This window comes from Cetorhinus maximus, chromosome 20 (genome assembly GCF_964194155.1).
Source record: "Cetorhinus maximus chromosome 20, sCetMax3.hap1.1, whole genome shotgun sequence".
NCBI lineage: Eukaryota > Metazoa > Chordata > Chondrichthyes > Lamniformes > Cetorhinidae > Cetorhinus > Cetorhinus maximus.
In genome coordinates, this window is record NC_135898.1 from 58,321,171 (window position 1) to 58,343,724 (window position 22,554).

At 39.6% G+C, this 22,554-nt stretch overlaps 1 protein-coding gene across 1 annotated transcript in view; it reads left to right on the plus strand.

Moving 5' to 3' along the window:
- Positions 1 to 22,554, plus strand: part of wdr11 (WD repeat domain 11) — a 121,208-nt gene that overhangs the window by 93,076 nt on the left and 5,578 nt on the right. Inside the window, exons 24-27 of the mRNA XM_078564772.1 lie at positions 4,941 to 5,036; positions 6,232 to 6,397; positions 10,406 to 10,503; positions 21,830 to 21,975. Coding sequence (XP_078420898.1) covers positions 4,941 to 5,036; positions 6,232 to 6,397; positions 10,406 to 10,503; positions 21,830 to 21,975 — 506 coding nt within the window. The remainder of the gene's footprint in view (positions 1 to 4,940; positions 5,037 to 6,231; positions 6,398 to 10,405; positions 10,504 to 21,829; positions 21,976 to 22,554) is intronic.

Consider the following 22,554-nt stretch of genomic DNA (forward strand, 5'->3'; position numbering starts at 1 on the left):
TGCAGTTGATAGTGGCAGCAGGAAGTCAGTGAGAAACCAAGAGCACGAGCCTGAGAGACAACAGTGCTAGAGACCCACAGTCCGGACCTGATTGGAGACACCAGCAGACGGTAAGAGGGAGAGAGTGTGTGGGGCAACAGTGCGGACCTAATCGGAGACTCCACCAACAAGGCAGGAGAATAAAAGAGAGCAGGAGCAGCATGGACCTGATCGGTTTATTTCCTAAAAAACGAGTGATGGCATAGGACAGCAGGTAGGTGATTAGTTGGTGAGTATTAGGTTCTTTAAAGAAAAATAGGGCATTGGTTTAAACAGGAACTGGGAAACTGTAAAGTACTGTCTTAAATTTAGTTCAGCTGGTTAAATTAATTAATATAATTTCAATTGGAATAAATATAACAGTTGGGGAGAGTTTAAACTAAATCAGGGGTGGGGGTGGGGGCATGGACATATAGAAGTAGAAAAGAGAAATAAGGTGCACAAACAATTGCAAGTGTTGATAGTACTAGAGAAGAAAATATTAGCACATTAGCAAACTAAGAAGGACTACTAAGAATACAAAGACAGGTCTTTACAATGGAGGACTGTAAGCACACAGTTTGTGGTAGATAAAGTTGGTGAGCTAAAAATACAAACAGCCATGTAGGAATATGATGTTGTGACAACAACAGAAGTATGGCTTAAAAATGTTGAGGACTGAGTGCTTAATATTCACTGATACAAAGTATTCAGAAAAGATAGGGAAGGAGAAAAGGAACTTGGGACGACAGTACTAATTTCAAAAGACATTGTAGTGTTGGAAAAGGAAGATGACCTTGAGGGTCAAAGAGAGCCATTTGGTTAAAGTTGAGAAGCAAAAAGGTTATGATCATGCTACTGGGAGTATTCTGTAGGTCTCCAAATAGTGAAAGGTAAAGGAGTGAATCTACAAGGAATCACAAAGGTGTACATTTTATGTATATTTTTGTGATGTTTGTGAAATATAGTGTGGCGAAATTGGGGGCTTTAATTATCCAAATACCTGTATCGATTAGGATAATAGCATAAAGGTTAAGGAGGGGAATGGAATTTCTGAAATGTGTTCAGGAGAACTCCCTTGACCAGCATGTTCTCGGTCCAAATGGAAGGAGGCCATGTGGGGAATGAGGTGGGCCAAGTGAACAGTGTCACTGGGCGAACACTTCGATAAGAGTGATCGTTGTATCATAAGGTTTAGATTAGTATTGGAGAAGAGCACAGAACAATCTAAAGTGAATCTTTTAATTTAGGAGAGGACTAACTTCAGTGAATAAAAGGCGATCCAACCAGGGTAAAATTGAGCCAAAGATTGAAAGGAAAAAACTGTAGTAGAACAATAGGTAATCTTTTAAGGAGGAGATGTTACAAGTATAGGCTAGTTACCTTCTAACAAGGCCAAAAGGTAAGGGAACCAAAGTCAAGGCTCCTTGGATGACAAGGGAGATAGAGAATACAATGAAATGAAAAAAGATGGTGATGCATGTCAGTTGAATTCTTCAAGCAAGAACCAGGCCAAGTTGAGAGGGGAAGTAAGAGAAAAATAAGACTGGCAAAGAGAGATTATAAGAATAGAATGGTAGCTAACATAAAAGGGAGCCCAAAAAACTGCTACTGGCACGTAAATAGTAAGCAGGCAGTAAGGGATGGGGTGGGGCCTATTAGGGACAAAGAGGGTGATACATGCTTGGAGACACAGGACAAGATTAGAATACTTAATGAGCACTTTATCTTGGTGTTGACTAAGGAAAAGAATGCTGGTAAAATATTGGTAGAAGTGGAGATGGTAAAAGTAATGGATGGAATGAGAATCTTGTGAATCTTTGCTATTCTGCCTCCAATGCAAGTATATCCTTCCTTTAAATATGGAGACCAGCATTGCACACAGTATTCCAAGTGTGGTCTCACCAAAGCCCTGCATGATTGTGGCAAGGCTTCTTTATTCTTTTTTATTAATTTATTCCCAAAAAGACCAGTGTGCCATTTGCTTTCCTAATTGCTTGCTGTACCTATATACTAACTTTTTGTATCTTGTACAAACACACCCAAGTCTCTCTGAACGTCTACATTTACAAGTTTCATGCCATTTAAAAGTTTTCTGCTTCTCTATTAGAATCAAAGTGAGTAGCCTCACCCATCCTGTTGCCTACTCACTTAACCTGTCTATATCGCTTTGCAGCTTCTTTGTGTCCTTCTCATAGTTTGCATTTTCACCTTTCTTTGTATTGTTAGCAAACTTAGATATATTACTCTCTGTCTGTTCATCTAAATCATTAATATAGATTGAGGCCCCAGCACTGATCCTTGCACTCACTAGTCACAGCCTGCCAACTTGACATACCCCATTTATGCTCCCTTTGCTTCCTGTCTGATAACCAAGCCTCTATCCATGCTATTGTATCTCCCCCAATTCTTTGAGCCCTTATCTTGTGTATTCACCTTTTGTATGGCACCTTATCGACTGCCTTTTGAAAATCCAAGTATACTCCATCTACTGATTACCCTTTATCTACTTTACTAGTTACATCCTCAAAAAACTCTAATAAATTTGTCAAATAGGACCTCTCATTCCTAAAACCATGTTGACTTGTTCTGATCATACTATGCTTTTTTAAGTGCATTGTTAAGACTTCCTCAATAGATTCCAGCACTTTGCTGATGACTGAAGCCAAGCTAACTGACCTGTAGTTCCCCCATTTCTTGAATAACAGTGTTACATTTATTAACTTCCAATCTGCTGGGATTGTTCCAGCCAAGGCATCCACTTTCTCTGCAGCTGTTTCTTTTAGAACCCTAGGATCTAGGCCTTCAGGTCCTGGGGATTTGTTGAATTTTAGTCCTTTGAGTTTCTCCAGTACTTTTTCTCTGCTGACATTAATTTCCTTAATTCCTATTAACATCTAGATTACCCTCTATTTCTGGTATGTAACTTATGTCTGTCTTCACAGTAGAAGAGACAAAGTGTTTGCTGAATGCCACTGCTATTTCCTCTTTCCTCATAATAATTTCTCCTGTTTCTGCCTCTAAGGGACCAAAATTTACATTAGCTACTCTCTATATACTTGTAAAACCACTTACAATCTGTTTCTAAATTCCTGGATAATTTACTTTCTTCTTCTATTTTCTCCCTTTTTTCATCAACTTTTTGGTGGCCCTTTGCTGGTTTCTAAAATGCCCCCAATCCTCAAACTAATGACTATCCCTTGCACTATTATAAGCCTGGGTGGTAATGTTAAAATCACAGGAAACACTTCATGCAAATGTAGAATACCCTCCCACAAAAAGCAGTATATATGCCATCCCAATTAATAATTTTTCAATATGAGATCAATAGTTGTTTACTCGACAAAGCAATGGAGCTAAAAAATAGCAATCCAAGAAGAGAATTAGGCCATTTAATCCCCTGAGGTCATTCCACTATTCAATGAGATTGTGGCTAATCTTCATTTTGCCCCAAATCCCTAATGCATCTGGCTAACTAAAATCTTATCGATCTCGGTTTTAAAATTAAAAGTTGATCTAGCATCAATTGCTGTTTGCAGAAGAGTTCCAAACTTCTACCAGTCTTTGTGTGAAGGAATGTTTCCTAATTCAGTCCTCAAAGGCAGGTTGATGGCGCTAAGAAACATATCGACCATGATCTCACTAAGTGGCAGACTCGAAGGCCTGAGTAGCCTGTTCCTAGTTCTAAGTTCTTTTATTTCCATTCCAATTCCTGTGCATTTGAATTTTTTTTTTTGTTTTTGGATTCGACCTAGTTAAACATTGATTTGATTTTCTGTACTATTAACAGTACAAGTTATAAGGCTAGTCATGATTTGGAAGTATTCAAAGGAAAGATCATTTTAAACATTAGCATGTTTTATGCAATCTGATTTCAAAATAAAAGAGTTGCAGGACCTAGTGTGAAAATGGGAAATGTGTAATAGGTGATCAGAGAATTAAGTGCATAGCTGAAATCTGTAACTCAGTCACCTAGTAATGTAAATGATATAAATGAAAAATGTATAACCCATTGAACAAATAGTTGTAGTGCCCCATAGTGCCAATTACGAGAATTACATCAGTATGTAATATTCCAATGTTCTGTGCGTCAGAATCAAACGATTCATATGTTTTGGTTACAATTGGTGCAGTGGCAAAGTTTTTAGAATTAAATTGCAGAACTGACTTTCAGAATAATGTTATTTAAGATTAAAATAATTGGGCTCTGCAATCATTGCCATATAGAACAATAACCCCTGGAAAGTTGGACCTATATTGCAATTTATCCAGCTCATTTGTTCTGAACATCCTTAGAATATTTTTTGTAGTATTTCTGAAATGTGACATTACCAGCTTTAAAGTCATCACAGCATGGAGTATATATTGGTGTTTGTTTTTCATTTTTTGAATGTTCTCGTTTTCTGCTTAAATTGTCTCAGAAGACTCATGATACCTGAAGGTGCGAATTTACACAAATTAGAAATGCCATAGCTCCCAGAATTAATAACTATCTTCTGATAATTCATCACCATGCTAAAGATGAACTAGGTAACTTTCCCAAGTTAATTCTCTCAGATATTTCTGCAGTTTCAAACAACTGTATTACAAAAAGTGGAAGTGAGCACTCTGGAGGTTTTCATGGCTCTTTGTAGTTGAATTTTAAAAGGAGCATTAATAACACAGTAATCTGTTTATGGTATGGTTATATTATAATGGGATACAGTAAAGTGACTCAATAACATCCTGTATGATAAAATCAGTTGTTTAATGTCCCATTTTTCTTTCATTTATCTAAATAATAATCCATATTACCCTTTCTGGAGAATATCCTGCTTCTAAGAACGATTTTCTCAGGCGGTATCAGATGTTCTTGAAAAATAGCTTCACTGTGATCAGTTTTCATCTTTCTCCAAATTCTTCTAAAATAATGTCATTTATAGAGATCACAGATTGAGCGAGTTAACCTGCAAGAGGCAAAAAGAACAACCTATGATCACACAAGGAAATGTGCAGACCAGTTGCTTTTATTAGGCCAGGTAAGAAATCTGTATCTTTTTCGACCATCAGTAGTGCAATATAAGTTTACTTTATAATAAACTGCTAATTACCTAAGATAAAGGCAAAATACTGCGGATGCTGGAAACCTGAAACAAAAACAAAAAATGCTAGAAAAACTCAGCAGGCCTGACAGCATCTGTGGAGAGAAAGACAGAGTTAACGTTTCTTGGACTTGAAACGCTAACTCTGTCTTTCTCTCCACAGATGCTGTCAGACCTGCTGAGTTTTTCCAGTTTTTTGTTTTTGTGTGCTAAATACCTAACTTCTGTTTGCTTGTTAAAATCTTATGATATAAATTACAAGAACTAAATGAATAAATCTGGAATTGAAAGTTACTGTCAGTAATAGTGACCATGAAACTAAACTATCATCGATTGTTGTAAAAACCCATCTGATTCACTAATGTTCTTTAGGGAAGGAAATCTGCCATCCTCACTGGGTCTGGCTATGTGTGACTCCAGATTCACACCAATGTGATTGACTCTTAACTGTAACCTGAAACGGCCTAGCAGGCCACTCAGTTCAAGGGCAATTTGGGATGACCAACAAATGCTGGCCTTGCTGGCGATACCCACATCCCATGAAAGAATAAATCAATTTGCTTCTAAACAGTACCTTGTGACCTTTTGTGTGATGAGAACACTGGGAGAACCCCTTGGCATTACTAACAGTTGCATAGAGGTCACACAAATTTTATCACAGATAGGGGTGTTATCAACAAAGTGTGGCTGGAAAAATGTGTTGCAGAAACTAAGTGTGAAACTCACAGAGATGCACATTGTTAACAAGACTTTTGATATGCAGATGCGCATGAGCCAAAGAGCTATAAACTCTAATCAATGTTTAAAATGTTCAATTCCTTAATATGTAATATTTTTTTGCTCTCAGTTGCCTGATTAGCAGTGTTTGTTGAGAGGGTTGAGATGGATGTAAACCAGCAGCAATGCTGTTGAAAAAGGAGCTGTGAGCTCAAGCTACATCAAATGATGTGGATTAAATTTCAAACACTTAATTCTTCTTTCCTGATTGGTTTATTAAGGTCAGCACTTTTGCTATTAAGATAACTCCTATACAGAAGCAAGAAATAGCTATGTTAGTAAACAAATAATTCTCTTTGTGAAAAGCAAGTATTATGCTGACTGACCTCATTATGTCACTGTTCATGTTTGACAGACGGACAGAGCCGTACAGCTGCTTTTGGAAACAAGTGCAGAGAATCCAAGCTATTACTGTGACTCATTGAAAGCTTGTCTAGTTACTACCATTACCTCTTCGGGTCCTTCCCAGAGCACCATAAAACTGGTAGCTACTAATATGATAGCGAATGGAAAGCTAGCAGGTAACCTTTTATCTGAGAGACAGATTCAAATTTGCACATTTGAGTTACTTGTAATTTAACTAATGTACTTTTCATATATAGCAGTCTGCAGATTAAGTTTAATACTGTTGGCTTTCATTGTGAAGATTTGAATTGGTATGCCAGTCTTGACTAATACTTTAAGTGGCTCTAGAGAATAAGTTTACTAGCCAGTTATGTTATCTTCAAAAACAAGGAAAACTGTCCAGGTATGGACCCCCATTCCAGTCAGTGCAGTGCATGTTAGCTGATGAAAGTCCATGATAGGCCAATACAAAGAAATTGAACTTTAAAAACAGTTAGACCTGCAGAACACTAAGAGTTACTTGTATTGGATATCCACATGATGCTGAAAATATTTTCACAGACAGCTAGCCAAGCTACCTGTCTGTCATATTTGATAGGCTGTCAAAAGGGTTCATGAATTTATTAGTAAAATCTCAACCGATGGATTTTGGTTGGTAGATGATCAGAACTTTCTGCACTTCCACATTTCAGTAGATAGTTTGATTTAGATTTTGCAACTACACAATTTAAAATTGCAAATGAAATTGACAACCAACAAAAAAAGTCCTTCAAATTTTTGGCATCAAAATTATCATTTCAATTTACCTCTTACAAAAAAGTTCAAGTTTTGTTTTTCACATCGTAAGCCAAGTGCCTGTCCTCTGAAAATGAGTTGCCATTGTGTTTCTGTATTTTTATTCCCACTGGTGCCATTCTCCATCAAGCAACAGACAGAAACCAACCTGACAAATCCAGCTGCACCTCATAATCTGTTTGTCATCTGCTGCAGTTTTGGGATATTCACTCATGGGTTTTTATTTTTACTCTCAAGTATAAAAATAGTGTTGTGCCACCTTTTACACTTCTAAGTCCCCCCATTAGTTTTTGGCTTGTACTCAGTTAAGGTTCGATGTTAAAACAGAAAAGGGTAATGGAGAGTCAAAGATGGATATTGGACAGGAAAAAGGAAAACTGCAGTGAGATGAGAAATCTGGCTGAAATTAAGGCAGAAAAGTTAGCCAGAAGGTTGACAGATCAGCAGTGGGATATCTTCAAATGTGAGCGCTCTGGAGTACAAAAAAGATCTTGCCATAAGGTGAAGAGGGGATGCATTAAAGGATAGAATTCTGTGGCTAAACAGAATAAATCGAGCTGTAAGTTAAAAGATGTATCTGATGTTAGGACTAATAATACTCTTGCTAATTGTGAAAGATGTAGAAAGTGCAGTGGGGAGGTGAAAAGGAAATTAGAAGTACTCAAATGTTTTGTGTAAGGAAATTATTAGGCTAGATACTGTGTGGTTTTTAGGTGCTCCTAAGAGTAGGAGGAAGGGGAAGTATTTGAACTGAGTAAATCTGAAATTTTGCTGTTTCAAGAAAATATAATCTTAATTCAGCCAAAGATTTCCTCCTCTCAGAAGTGGCTTAAAGAAACATAGCTCCTTTGGTTAGAATCTGATCTGTGCATGTCTCTTTTTGGGAACTGCCACTTGTCACATTGCCTACATGCAGTGGTGCTTTTGAAAACAAAGTTCTTCATTTGTGTAATGCATTCCACACTCTAAAATAATATCAAAGCACCTGCTACAGATTTTGTGGCTTGCCGAAAGGAGACTTTTATTCTGGTAGTCAAGCCTGGTTGCACCCAAAGCCAAGAGTTGCAAGGGACATGTGCTGATTTAATATGGCACCTAGATTCACCCTCCACTGCACTCTATCATCCCTACCCCTCTATCACCATCCTCCGCCCTCCCCGCCAACCCCCCCCCCCCCCCCCCCATTCCACACCTGTTGGGTTTCTTACCATATTTCCTACTAACCATCAATCAGTGGTGCCTAAAATTCAAGAAAAAACCTGTTCAGTGGTTTTACATCATTTGAATACATTGTCATAGTTCATTTATTAGAACATTTGCCATTTATACATAAACATATAGAATCTTACCTTGGCCTTCTTGGATCCTGTGAAAGTAGTTTAAATATCTCAGTATCTCCTCTGAGCACAGAAGCAAAAAACTGCGGATACTGGAAATTTGAAATTAAAAACAGAAAATGCTGAAAATACTCAGCAAGTCTGGCAGCGTCAGTGAAGAGAGAAACAGTTAACATTTTTGTTTAAAGTGGGTGAAAGTGGCGGGAGAATTGGGAAAATACAAAAGGGAAGATCTGTGATAGGGAAGAAAGCAGCTGAGATTGAATGACTAAAGTGTTGATGGTACAAGGCCAAAGGGAGTTGTAATGGGACAAATAAAGAAACAAAAGATGTGCCTGGAGGAGGTGTGAATGGCAAAATCATGAGCAGCTGTCATGCAAAACAAAAAGAGACAAACGGGAGAAAACCAAAAACCAGCAAAGAAGGAGGAAACAAAATGGAAGCGGAGTTTGCAGTCTGAAATAGTTCAACTCATTGAGTTCAGAAGGCTGTAAGATCAATACTGTTCCTTGAGCTAGCGCTGTATTTCATTAGAACACTAGGAGTCAGAGAACAGCAAGGTCAAGAGTGGGAGCAAGGTGGAGAAGTGAAATGCCAGGCGACTGGAAGCTTGGGGTAGCACTTGTGGACTGAATGGATGTGTTCTGCAAACACAATCGGGTTCCTTTTGTCTTCACCTCCCACCCCAGCAACCTTCATATTCAATGGATCACTCTCTGCCATTTCTGCCATCTCCAGCATGACCCCACTACCAAACACACCATTCCCTCTGTGACATCTGGTCTATTCCTCATCACCCTCCTCCCCTTCCCAAGGCACTTTCCATACAAGTGCAGGAGATGGTGATGCCTTTTTCTCCTTCCTCTTATTACCCAAGGCCCCAAATACTTTTTCTAGGTGGAACATCAATTTACTTATACTCTTTCAATTTAATATACATTATTCGCCGCTCACAATGCAGCCTCTTCCCAAACATAGATTGGGTGACCACTCTGTGGAACACCTCGATTCAGTCCACAACTATGCCCCTGAGCTTTTGGTCACCTGTCATTTTAATTCTCCACCTTGACCACTCTGTTCCCGGCCTCTTGCAGTTTTTCAATGAAGATCAATGTAAGCTTAAAGAACAGCACCTCACTTTTTGATTAGGCATTTCACAGCCTTTCGGGCTCAACATTGAATTCAACAATTTCAGATCATAACCACTGTTCCTATTTTGTTTCTGCTTTCTTTGCTTTGTATCTGTTCGTGATTCTGCTGTTCACACCTCCTTCAAACATGCCTTTCTGTTTCTTTACTTGTCCCATAGCCATTCTTTTTGGCCTTGCACCATCAATACTTCTGTCATTTAATTTCCCTTGTCTTTCACCCTATCGCGCACCTTCCATTTTGTTATTTTTGGTACCCTACCCACTTTCACTTGCTTTAGATCTGTTAGATCTCAAACGTTTCCCAGTCTTGATGAAAGATCATCAATCTGAAATGTTAACTATTTCTCTCTGCACAGATGCTGCCTGACCTGCTGAGTATTTCCAGCATTTTCTGGATTTATTACAGTTTTTCCATCTCTAATGTTACTCTGGTAAATCTAGGCTATATGTTCTCCGTGGCTTTAACATCCTTTCTATAGCGCATGGATTAGTACACAGGCCTATTGGGCCCAGCCAATATGGGATATTTCCTAGAGGCCCAGTGTCTTTAGAAGGCTTCCAGTAAAACTCACCATCATGTAGAGCTAGATGAAAAAATATTCTAATATTTAAGTAGTCGACAGGGGATCAAGCAGAGTCTACAGATTTGATACTGACACTTGTTGCACTGAATGTGGAGGGGTTCTGAATGTTCTTGGTAAATTCTTCATCTCTTTTTGCCTATAACATTTGATTCATGCTTCACCTCCATACCTGAATATTTGTGTTTTTTTAAACATAAGAGTGAGGAAATCTGTTTCAATTGCTCATATCTGAAAACATTTACTGACGTATTCATGCTGTTCACCTGAGTTGGTGGTTTCAGTACTTTGAGTATCTCTACTTTATGTAACCCTTGCAGAAGGAGTCCAGCTGCTTTGTCTGATAGATAAAGCTGAGGATGCTTGTCGATATTTACAGACTTATGGAGAGTGGAATCGAGCTGCATGGCTTGCAAAGGTAAATGATTCATAATCAATTTTAGATGCAACAGAGCAAATATTTATGCAACAGTTTGTTTTCTGTCTCTCCTCAACTTCCTTGATCTCTATGCTGCCTTCAACATCATTGACCATCGCTTCACTATCTCTCCTCTGCATTACACCTCCATGACATTGCTGTTGCCTAGTTGTATTCATATATAGGCATTGCATTGCTTTAATACCTTCTGTTCCCCACAGATTGCATGATCACCTAGGTGTACACCAAGGGCCCATCTTTGGTGCCCTCCCTTTCATAACTTTTATACTGTTCCTTGGTGTTGTTATCTTAAAACATGGAGTTATCTTTTGCATCGAATTATAGAGTGGTTACAGCACTGAAAGAGGTTATTCAGCCCTTTGTGCACATGCCAGCTCTCTGCAAGGGCACTTGCTCGCCCATTTCTCATAGCTCTGCAAATTCCTTCTCTTCAGATAATTATTCCATTCCCTTTTGAAAGCTACAATTGAACCTGCTTCCATCACACTCTCAGGCAGTGCATTCCAGATCCTAACTGCTTGCTACATAAGTTTTTCCTCATGTTGCCTTTGGCTGTTTTGCCATTCATCTTAAATCTCTAGTTCTCGACTCCTCCGCCAATGGGAACAGTTTCCCACTATCTGCTCTGTCCAGACACCTCATGATTTTGAACACCTCTATCAAATCTCCTCTCAACCTTCTCTAAGGAGAACTGCCTCAGCTTCACCTATCTATCCATGTAATTGAAGTCCCTCATCCCTGGAGCCATGCTTGTAAATCTTTTCTGTCCCCTGATGCGTTAACATTCTTCCTAAATTGTGGTGCCCAGAATTGGACACAGTTCTCCAATTGAGGTCGAACCAGTGTTTTATAAAGTTTCACCATACCATCCTTGCTTTTGTACTCTATGCCTCCATTTATAAAGCCCAGGATCCCGTATGCCTTATTAAGTGCTTTCTTAACCCACCCTGCCACCTTCAATGAACTGTGCACATATGCCTCTAGGTCTCTCTGTTCCTGCAGACGATTTAGAATTGGACCCTTTATTTTATGTTGCTTCCCCTGGTTCTTCCTACCAAAGCGCTTCTCTTTGCTGATGCTAAGCTGCTCTGTCTGCCTACTTCCTCCTTTGAACTAAAGGAAGTTCCTATACTCTCCTACTGCTTTTCGAACATTTAAGATTTAGAACCAGTAATTTCTTCCGTTTTAGTGTCAGCAAAACTGAAGCCATATTTTTTGGTCCTTTCCAATGCCTTGATCTTGACTCTCAAGCTGAGTCACAAGTTGCAGATCCTTGGCATTCAACTCAATCTTGAGCTCAGCTTCCTTCCTCACATCTGCTTCTTGATTAAGTCTGTTTTCTTCCACCTCAATAATGGCACCCAACTCCGCATTAGCTTCTCTGCCAAAACCCTAGACAATACCTTCATCACCTTTTAAAGCTTTAATTTTTCAAAATTCCCTGGATTTGGGGAAGGTGCCATTAGATTGGAAAATAGCAAAGGGAGGCAACAAGGGGAAATAGATAGGTTAAGTGAGTGGGAAAAGATCTCGCAAATGGAATATAATGTGGGAAAACTTGAAATTGTCCATTTTCGCAGGAAGAATGAAAAAGAAGCATATTATCTACATGGTGAGAAATTGTAGGGCTCTGAGGTACAGAGGGACCTGGGTATCCGAGTGCATGAATCATAAAAGGCTAGTATGAAGGTATAGCAAGTAATTAGGAAAGCTGATGGAACGTTATCATTTATTGCAAGGGGAATTGAATATTAAAGTAAATGGGTTATGCTTCAATTGCACAAGACACTGGTGAGACCACATCTGGAGCACTGTGTACAGTATTGGTGTCCTTATTTAAGGAAGGATGTAAATGCATTAGAAGCAGTTCAGAGCAGGTATGCAAAACTAATACCAGGAATAGGCAGGTTGTCTTATGAAGAAAGATTGGACAGGCTAGGCTTGTATCCGCTGGAGTTTAGAAGAGTAAGAGGTGACTTGATTGAAACACACAAGATCCTGAGGGGTCTTGACAGGGTGGATGTGGAGAGGATGTTTCCTCTTGTGGGACAATGTAGAACAGGGGTCACTGTTAAAAAATAAGGGGTCGGCCATTTAAGACAGAAATGAGAAGGAATTTTTTCTTTGAGAGTGGTGAGTCTTTGGAACTCCATTCCTCAAAAGGCAGCGGAAGCAGTGTTGTTGAATGTTTTCAAGGCAGAGGTTAGATAGACTCTTGATAAACAACGGAGTAAAAGGTTACTAGGGATAGGTGAAAGTTTACAGTCAGATCAGCCATGATCTTATTGAATGGCGGAGCAGGCTCTAAAGGCTGAGTGGCCTTTCCCTACTCCAAGTTCGTATGTTTGTAAGCTTGTCTTTGCTTGCATGTTCTATCCAGTGAACCAACCCCAATACTTACCTAGCTTTAAATTATCCAAAATCCCAAAACCTGAATCCTCATCTACATGAAGTCCTGCACTCCTATCAACCACAAACTCTTTTGGCTTCCTGTACCCTAGTTAACAGAAAAGTTCTTGTCCTTGCTCTCATGCCCATGCCCCATCCTGTGTTAGTTATGTCCACTTTTTCTTCATGCACAAATCCTCTAATCTTTTCTTTTTCATATGCTAACACAATTGTGTCTTTCCATTTTTTTTTCTTTTTCGTTCTGATATTAGAAGCGCTCATTTCATAGATATGATTCCATTCCATTCCATTCCTTAAGTGCTCTGCTCAAAAGCAGGCCCTTGGCTTGTCTGCTGATGCTTCATTCTGAGCTGTTTTGCTTAGCAGTTTTTTTGTCCATGGTGGTTTACCATTGCCTTCCACTCTCGGGGGCAGAGCGAGGAAGCAGGTACCAAGTCGACCTCAGCCAGAACGGGAATCAAACCCGCACTGTTGGCATTATTCTGAACAGCACGCTAGCCATCTAGTTAACTAAGCTAACCGGCCCCCACGAGATATGATTGTATATTTTTAAATAGTTCTATTGATGATTTTCAGTGTCCTGTTGGCCAAGTGTTACTGACAGTCCAACACGAAAAGTCTCTAATAGAAACAAACAGAAAATTATTGGAAAACTCAGTGGGTCAGGCTGCATCGCTGGAGAGAGAAGCCAAGTTAATGTTCAGATTGCTGACCTTTTGTTAGAAGCTCTGTTTCTCTCTCCCAGGTGCTTTCAGACCTGCTGAGTATTTCCAGCATTTTCAGATTTCCAACATCTGCAGTATTTTGCAAATGGTCAAGTCTCCCTTTTATTTTGTTACTTTAACAAACTTTAACAAACCAGATGTTTCTAACGAATGAGAACATTTCTGCTGAAATCAATCTGGTACTTATTTTGATTACAAGTTCTAGTCAGAATCCAGCGATCAAGCAACTGAATAAATGACGCTCTGTTAATCACAGTTTTATTTACTCTTTTAATTCGGGCTGTGTTTGTTGCCAACAGGTGCACACGTAGTTCTAGTGTTTTACTCCTTTACATCGTTGTGAGAGACAGGGTAGGCAGTGGCCAGAAATAAACAAGGCGTATTTTATTCAGCTTATTTAGGGAAACGAAAGTCGGGCTATGGAATGCTCCTCCTCTCTTTATCCTATTTGTGGAGAAGCCCCTGCCTCCCTCCACCCTTGGGGCCCACCTTCAATGCTGTCCATCCCAGAGTGAAGTTCACCTGAGAGCCTCAAACCAGCCTGTTAACAGGGGCGGGGCGAAGGTAGCACTGCAAATACAAACACACCCCCGGCCACCGTGAGCTCCCGATGAGGCTGCTCGCCTCGGCGCTTTTTCAAAAAAAAATTCTCATTTGGAATAACTTAATGACTGAGGCTGAGTTTGGGTCCCGCCCCCACTTCCTGCCCATTGGCTCCCTGCACCACCCCCTCACCAGGCCTGCTCATTGGTCAACGTGCCTGTTAATCAAACCACTTCCATAGCATTTTGTCCTTTGTCAATAAAAGATTTCTGGCGGGATGGGTGCGGCAGAGTGACGTTATTGGATTTCTGAGCGTACTCAGATGGGTATCGTTGGCTATCTTGCATGGCCATCTTATGTTGGTAGGCGACAAAGTGTTTAATTAATTCAGAGCATGTTTTGTACAGCAAAATGTAACAGTACTGCAAAACTTGATACCCACTCATGACAATCAGAAACGCCAATCTTCAAAACATTCGTCCAGTTAAGGTGGAATTTCTACTTTTTCATATTGACACTTATGTCAGGACTAGTAGAAAAGTTATTATTGCTTTAAATGTATGCTAAACAAAATTGTAAACTGAATAACACTGTTTTGGTCAGTTAGGCTAGAGAAATGCTAAATGTTATAACTAATGGAGATGATAGCTTGTATTTTAGAAAGGGAGGAAAATCTAATGCTGAACTTGTAATATGAAAAGCAGTAACAGACTGTTGCATACTTAGCACTATTTTATTTTGTTAATTGTAAGGAACATATCTTTTTATTTCTGTTGGACTGTTGTAAAGAACATATCTTTTTATTTTCTGTTGGACTGTGGATTAAAATTACAATGGCTGCAGGTTTAAAGACATGTCCACTGGAACAGGATGAGAGATATATAAAATTTTGCAGCCCTGGAACAGAGTGTGCCATGAAAGACAGGATGGTGCTGGAAAAGAGCCCTGGACAAAGGGAGCTGCCTGGCAACAATGTTCTAATTGGCTCCTGACCAGGTCTTGTGTGAGAGCAATGCAGCAGAATAGCTCCTAGCCTGAAAGGAAAAAGACCTAAAACCTCTCTCTCCTGTGTGTGGTAGATTCCAGCAATTCCACAATAATAGCTAGCTGGCCTTTTCTCTTCATATCTCTATAACCTGCTCTCTCTCTGAAAACCCATGTCAAGAGGCAGAGGGGAAAATCACTGTTAGAGACATTGAAAGGCAAGTGCTCAACCAGTGAACTAAATACTGAAAGTGTTGGAAGAGCACCTTGCGTCAACAACAAGAACTGAAAGGAATTTGGAATACATTGATCAAAATCAACCCATCGAATCCTGTACTCCAGATTTGGTGCTATTGAACTGTTTTATCCCACCCTTAATGTCCATGTTTTTGTGTGTCTTATGTATCTTGTATGTGTGTGCTTATAGGAATTTAAAAAGGGGTGGAGTTTAGGTTATAGAGTTACAAATTAGCAGTTCATATTTCTTTCTTTTGCCACTGGTTAACGACAGTTTTTTCAATAAACAGTTATTTACTTATTAAGTTTACAAACTTGGTGCTCGTATTCTATTAACCTAAGTTAAACAGGTAGAATTGGGACAATCTGGTGGTTTGGTCAAACTTTTCACATTTGTCGCGGCTCGGGGGACAGTGAGGCTTGATATTACAGCACACTATCCCCAGTGAGTCATGACAAAGTTTGGGGGCTTGGAACCGGGATATTTTGGAACAAAAGACCACGACGATTTGGGTGTAGATTTAGTAACTAATAAAAGCTAAAAGGAAACACCAGGTTTGTACGTCAAAAATAAAATGGCACTGGAAACTGCTAAAGCTTTCCTGCAAGTGGAAGAAATATCCTTGACGATTTTACAATGGATCCTAAAAATCTGGTTAATCGAATTGGCAAATAAATCAAGAGTAGGATTGCCTTCTAAAGCTAGGAGGGCAGAGATAATCGAAGAGATGGCACAGCATTTGAAGTTGGAAGGAATACCCAAGAGAGCAAGTTCTCCAAGGGATGGTTCATTGGAATGGGTTCAAATTCAGTTGCAAATAAAAAATTGGAACTAGACGCAGCAGAAAAAGAAACGGCAGAGAAAGAAAAAGAGAAGAGAGAGAGCATTTCAAAGAGAACGGGTAGAAAAGGAAAGAGAAAGGGCATTTCAAAGGGAGTTAGAAATGGAAGTGAGAAAAAGAGAGAGAATTCCAGCTTAAAATGCTGACAGTTTAAAAAAAAAGAGATATCAGTGGGTGAGGCAGGATTTCCAGATCAGAACCCAGTGGGGAGATGTTTAAATTTGCTTAAGCTCTTCCAAAATTTGGGGAAAGGGATGTTGAAGCATTCTTTAGTTCATTTGAGAAGATAGCTAAACAGATGAATTGACCAAAGGAAAACTGGACATTGCCCATGCAGAGCAAATTGACAGGCAGAGCACAGCAAATTTATGCTTCACTGTCAGAGGAGGTTTCCAGGGATTATGATGTGGTGAAAAAGGCCTTTTTGGGTGCATACAGACAAAAGTTTCGAAATTTAAGGGAACAGCCTGGGCAAACTTGCATTGAATTTGAAAGGATTAAGCAAAGTAGTTCTGACAGGTGGATACGAGCATTAGGAGTTGAAACTACCTATGACGTTCTCAGAGTGACCATTCTCTTGGAAGAATTAAAAAACTCCCTACATTCTGTAATAAGAATCCATGTTGAAGACCAAAGGATTGCTAGACAGGCTGAAGTAATGGCTGACGATTATATGCTGATCCATAAAACTAGACTTTTTTTTCATCACCCTCATAGAAAGTGGGAGAGTGAAAGGAAGGCAAGTAGCCAGGGGTAAAGAATGGACAGCTGGGAATACCTTGAGACCTCCTCCCCAGATCAGGAAGGAATGTACTGAGGGTGGAGGTGAAACTCGAAGGCCTAAATGTTTCCATTGTAATAAAGTGGGACACAATCATTCAGAAAGCTGGAAGTTACGAGGGAAGCCCAAGAGACTTACTGGAGTTTATAACAGAGAGTCCGAAAAGGGAACTCAAAAAGAAAATGCCACGGATCAAATTGTAGCTTTAACTACAAATAAGGGACATGGGGTAATCACTGCTGTGAATGCAGGTGAAGTGAGTAAGGTAGATGAGAGATGTAAACGGTTTTTGTCTAAAGGAAAGATAACTCCTTTTTCATCAAATGATGCAACTAAACCCATAACTATATTAAGGGACACAGGAGCTACTCAAACTCTTTTGCTGGAGAAGGACCTAGTTTTCCCTCCAGAGAGTTCAATGAAGGCTAAAGTATTGGTAAACGGGATAAGTGGAGAGTATATCCTGGTTCCATTGTACAAAGTGCAATTGGAGTGTGATTTGTTGTCTGGATCGGTGGTTGTAAGAGTGGTTAAGAAATTACCCATGAATGGAGTTGATTTAGTCCTGGGGAATGATTTGGCAGGAGTGAAGGTTATAGCTTCGCCCATAATTACGGAAAGTCAAAGAGGTTAAAGAAATGGAGCAGTTACAAGAACAAGTTCTAGGTATTTTTCCATTGTGTGTGGTGACCAGAGCAATAGCTAAACAAAGTCCATCACCAGAGGTCAAAGTAATGCCACGAGCAGATGTTAGAGTAGCCAAAACTTTCTTTAAGGATGTGGATAATTCAAAGGAATTGTTTGGCATGTCTTCATTAATTGTGGCTCAGAAAGCAGACCCAGAGTTAAACAGTGTCAGCTCACACTTAAGCAGAGGCTGAAGGAGTTCCAGAGTGCTATTACATTAAAACGGAGTCCTGATGAGGGAGTAGAAACACCCTCACAGACTTGTGGATGACGAATGGGCATCAGATAATTGTACCGCCCAAATATTGTAAGGAGTTTTTGCACGTAGCACGTGAAATCCCTATGGCAGGACATGTAGGAATATGGAAAACCCGTATTTGATAAATAGGTATTTACCTGGCCAAGATTTCAGAAGGGCGTAGTGCAAGTTTGTAAAATGTTTCATACATGTCAGGTAGTAGGTAAACCTCATCATGTAATCAAACCAGCACCTTTAATACCCATAACAGTTTTTGAAGAACCATTCAGTCGGGTATTAGTAGATTGTGTAGGATCATTACCCAAAATGAAAGCAGGACATCAGTATATCCTTACAATCTTGGATATGACAACCCAATTTCCAGAAACTATTCCTTTAAGGACAATTACAGCTAAGGTGGTGGTGGAAAAATTAACTCAGTTTTTCACTCGTTATGGCCTACCAGTTGAAATACAATCTGACCAAGGTTCTACTTCATGTCTAAAATTTTCCAGAGACTTATTAATCAAGTCGTAGCTGAAGTACACAACTGTGTGGTTTATTTGGACGATATTGTAATATATAATAACACATGGGAAGAACATGTGTAAAGCAATTAGAGGACCTGTTTAAGCAATTGCAGTTGGCTGGCTTAGTCATAAATCTGGCCAAAAGTGAATTTGCAAAAGCAAGGGTAACTTACCTAGGTCACATTGTAGGACAAGGGCCAAGAACAGCAAAAGTGAATGCTCTAATAGGATTCCCCATTCCTAAAACTAAACACGAAATTGAGGTTTTTGGGAATGTGTGGGTTTTATAGGAAGCTGTGCCTAACTTCACAATAGCCGTACCTCTCACCAATTTGTTAAGAAAACAGGCAAAAGTGGTATGGCCAGCAGAATGCCAAGCAGACTTTGAAAGGCTGAAGGCAATCTTAATAAATGAATCGGTGTTGGCCACCCCTGACTTCACTAAACCTTTTAAAATAGCAATTGATGCTAGCGATTTGGGGGTAGGTAGAGTCCTATTACAAGATGATCAATTAGGGATAAAGAAGCTGGTGGGGTACATTTCCAAGAAACTAAATCAATATCAGAGGACGTACTCTACAGTAGAAAAAAGAACTCTAGAATTATTGTTGTCTTTTCAACATTTTGAAGCCTATGTCTGACACAATAACAAAGAAACACTAATCTACGCTGACCATAATCCGCTGACATTCATTGATAGGTTTAAAACTTGAAATGCGAGACTGTTTATATGGAGTCTATTGTTTCAACCATTCAATGTAAAGATTGTTCACATTGCTGGTAAAGATAATGTGATTGCGGATGCATTGTCCCGAGTATAAAATACTAAAATAAGTTAATGGGGTAAGAAATGATGAAGATTGTGTAAGGGGGAGGAAGGATGAATGAAAGTAAGTCTCGTGTTTTGTTGTCCATGTGTCACATACCTGGTGATGAAACGCATTTTTGAAATGGCGTTTCATCTCTTTTAAGGGCAGAGGCATGTAAGGAACATATCTTTTAATTTCTGTTGGGCTATTGTAAAGAACATATCTTTTTATTTTCTGTTGGATTGTGGATTAAAATTACAATGACTGCAAGTTGAAAGACATGTCCACTTGAACAGGATGAGAGATATATACAGCCTTGGAACAGAGTGCGCCTTGAAAGATGGGATGGTGCCGGAAAGGAGTCCTGGACCAAGGGAGCTGCCGACCACAGTGTTTTAATTGGCTCTTGACCAGGTCTTGTATGAGAGCAGAATAGTTCCTAGCCTGAAAGGAAAAGGACCTAAAATCTCTCTCTCCTGTATGGAAGATTCCAGCAATTCCACAATAATAGCTAGCTGGCTTTTTCTCCTCCTATCTCTATAGCCTGCACTCTCTGAAAATCCACGTTAGGATGCAGAGGGGAAAATCACTGTTAGAGACATTGAAAGGCAAGTGCTCAACCAGTGAACTAAATACTGAAAATGCTGGAAGATCACCTCATGTCATCAACAAGAACTGAAAGAAAGTTGGAAGACATTGATCAAAATCAACCCATCGAATCCTGTACTCGGAATTGGTGCTATTGAACTGTTTTATCCCATCCTTAAAATCCATGTTTTTGTGTGTCTTATGTATCTTGTACATGTGTACGTATAGGAATTTAAGAAGGGTAGAGTTTAGGTTATAGAGTTAGAAATTAGCAGTTCATATTTTTTTTTTGCCACTGGTTAACGACAGTTTTTTCAATAAACAGTTATTTCCTTATTAAGTTTACAAACCTGGTGCTCGTATTCTGTTAACATAAATTAAACAGTTCGGCAGAATTAGGACAATCTGGTGGTTTGGTCAAACTTTTCATATTTGTCGCGGCTCAGGGAACAGTGGGGCTTCATGTTACAGCACACTATCCCCAGTGAGTCGTGACATAATGTACTTCACACATTACCATATGAGCTTGTTCATATGAAATCCCCTTTCTCCACTATTTTAATCAGTTTTAAAATAAATGGGTTGGCACTTTTGAATTCATCGTGAAAGTGTTAAGCATTTGTATCCTAATGTTTGAGGAATCAGATTTCCAAGCACAATTATTAATAGATGCATGTGAGAATTTATGGCAGACTTTCGCAAATTGCAGATACTGATTTATTCATAACAAGGGAATAAGAGGTTCATTTTCATCTGCCAAGATTTCATATCTCAGTAAATTGTGATACGTAAAAGATTATAGACATTCATATAAGTGCCCTGTTACCTTTTCGAATTAAATATTGGAAAGATCGAAGCTATTGTCTCCAGTCACCTATACGAACTCTGTCACCTAGCTATGGACTCCATCCCGCGCCCCAGCAACTGTCTCAGGCTGAGACGGACTGTCATATTTGACCCAAAGATGAACTTCAGCCACATATCCATGACATTACTAAGACAACCCTCATAACATCGCCCAACACTGCCCCTGCCTCAGTTCATCTGCTGCTGAAACCCTCAACCCTACCCTTGTTACCTCTAGACAACTATTCCAACACACTCCTGGCTGGCCTCCCACATTGTTCTTCTCCTTCTCTATGTGGCATCCTTGCTTATTGAAGGGTCGCCAAACCACAGCTTTGTGCCATGATTTTACTATGAGGCAAGGCAAAGAGGCAGCCCCAAGTCAACCTCAGCCAGAACAGGGATCAAATCCCGCCCTGTTGGTGTTATTCTGAAGTACGCGCTAGCCTTCTCGCCATCTGAGCTAACTGTCCCCCTACTCTGTACCCTGCCACACTCACATTATGTTCTCTGTAATCTTCAGGTCAAACAAAAGTCTGCTGCTCGTGTCCTTACACACCGAGTCCTGTTCACCCATTACCTCTGTACTCACTATTCTACATTGACTTCCAGTCCAGCAATAAGATTTTAAATTTCTCATCTTTCTTTTCAATTTCCTTCATGGCCTCTTCCCTCTCTCTCTCTCTCTGTAATCTCCTCCAGCCCCATAACCCCCAGATATCTGCTCTCATCTAATTCTGGCCTTTTGAGCATTCCCGAGTTTAATTGTCGCACTGTTGGTTGCTGTGGCTTCCGCTGCCTGGGCCCTTTCTGGAATTCCCTCCCTCAACCTCTCCGCTTCTGTACCCCCCTTTCCTCCTTTGAGGTGTTTCTTAGCCAAGCTTTTGACTATCCACCCTAGTATCTCCTTAGGTGGCTCTGTGTGAAATTTTGCGTTATAATGCTCCTGTGAAGCGCCTTGGAATGTTTTATTGCATTAAAGGCACTATGTAAATACAAATTGTTGAATGTACTGTGACTCATCTTGTCATGTTAATCAGATGTATGTATCAGAAAATATTTATCTTTTTTATTTCTTTAATAAAGGTGCGTCTAAACACAGAGGAATGTGCAGAAGTACTGAAACGCTGGGTAGATCATCTTTGTTCATCTCAGGTAAACCAGAAGTCAAAGGCTATCCTAGTCCTCCTTTCATTGGGCTGCTTTAGCAAAGTTGCAGAAATGCTACACAGGTAAGAAATGTGTCTTCTATCAAAACAAGTGTGTGTGTGTATTTATATAGAAAACTAGTTGACCTGGGAGTATCGCTCATGGACAAGATGGTTGGGCTTATGGTAACAGAATTGAACGAATAAATTCAGGCAAATGTAATAGTTATTGTAAAGAACATTTGGATTCAGATTTGCTTCTTTTAAATATAATGAATACTATAATCTACTTGGCGCAGAGAAGATTAAGAGCAGGTTTGGCAGAGTTTTCAAAGAGTTGAAATGTTTTGATAGAGTAAAAAGACAAAACATGTCTCCAGCAGCAGAAGTATTAGTAACCAGAGGACACAGATTAAAATAATTGGCTAAAGAACCAAAAGTGATGTGCTGAAACATTTTTTAGTGCATTGAATTGTTATAACCTGGAATGCACTGCCTGAAAGATAGTGGAAGCAGATTTGATAATTTTCAAAAGGGAATTGGATAAATACTTGAAGAAACATTTTCTGTATTATGGGGAAAGAACAGAAGAGTGAAACTAATTGGAAAGCTCCTTCCAAGAGCTGGCACAGGTGTGTTGAGCCAAATAGCTGTCTTCTGTGC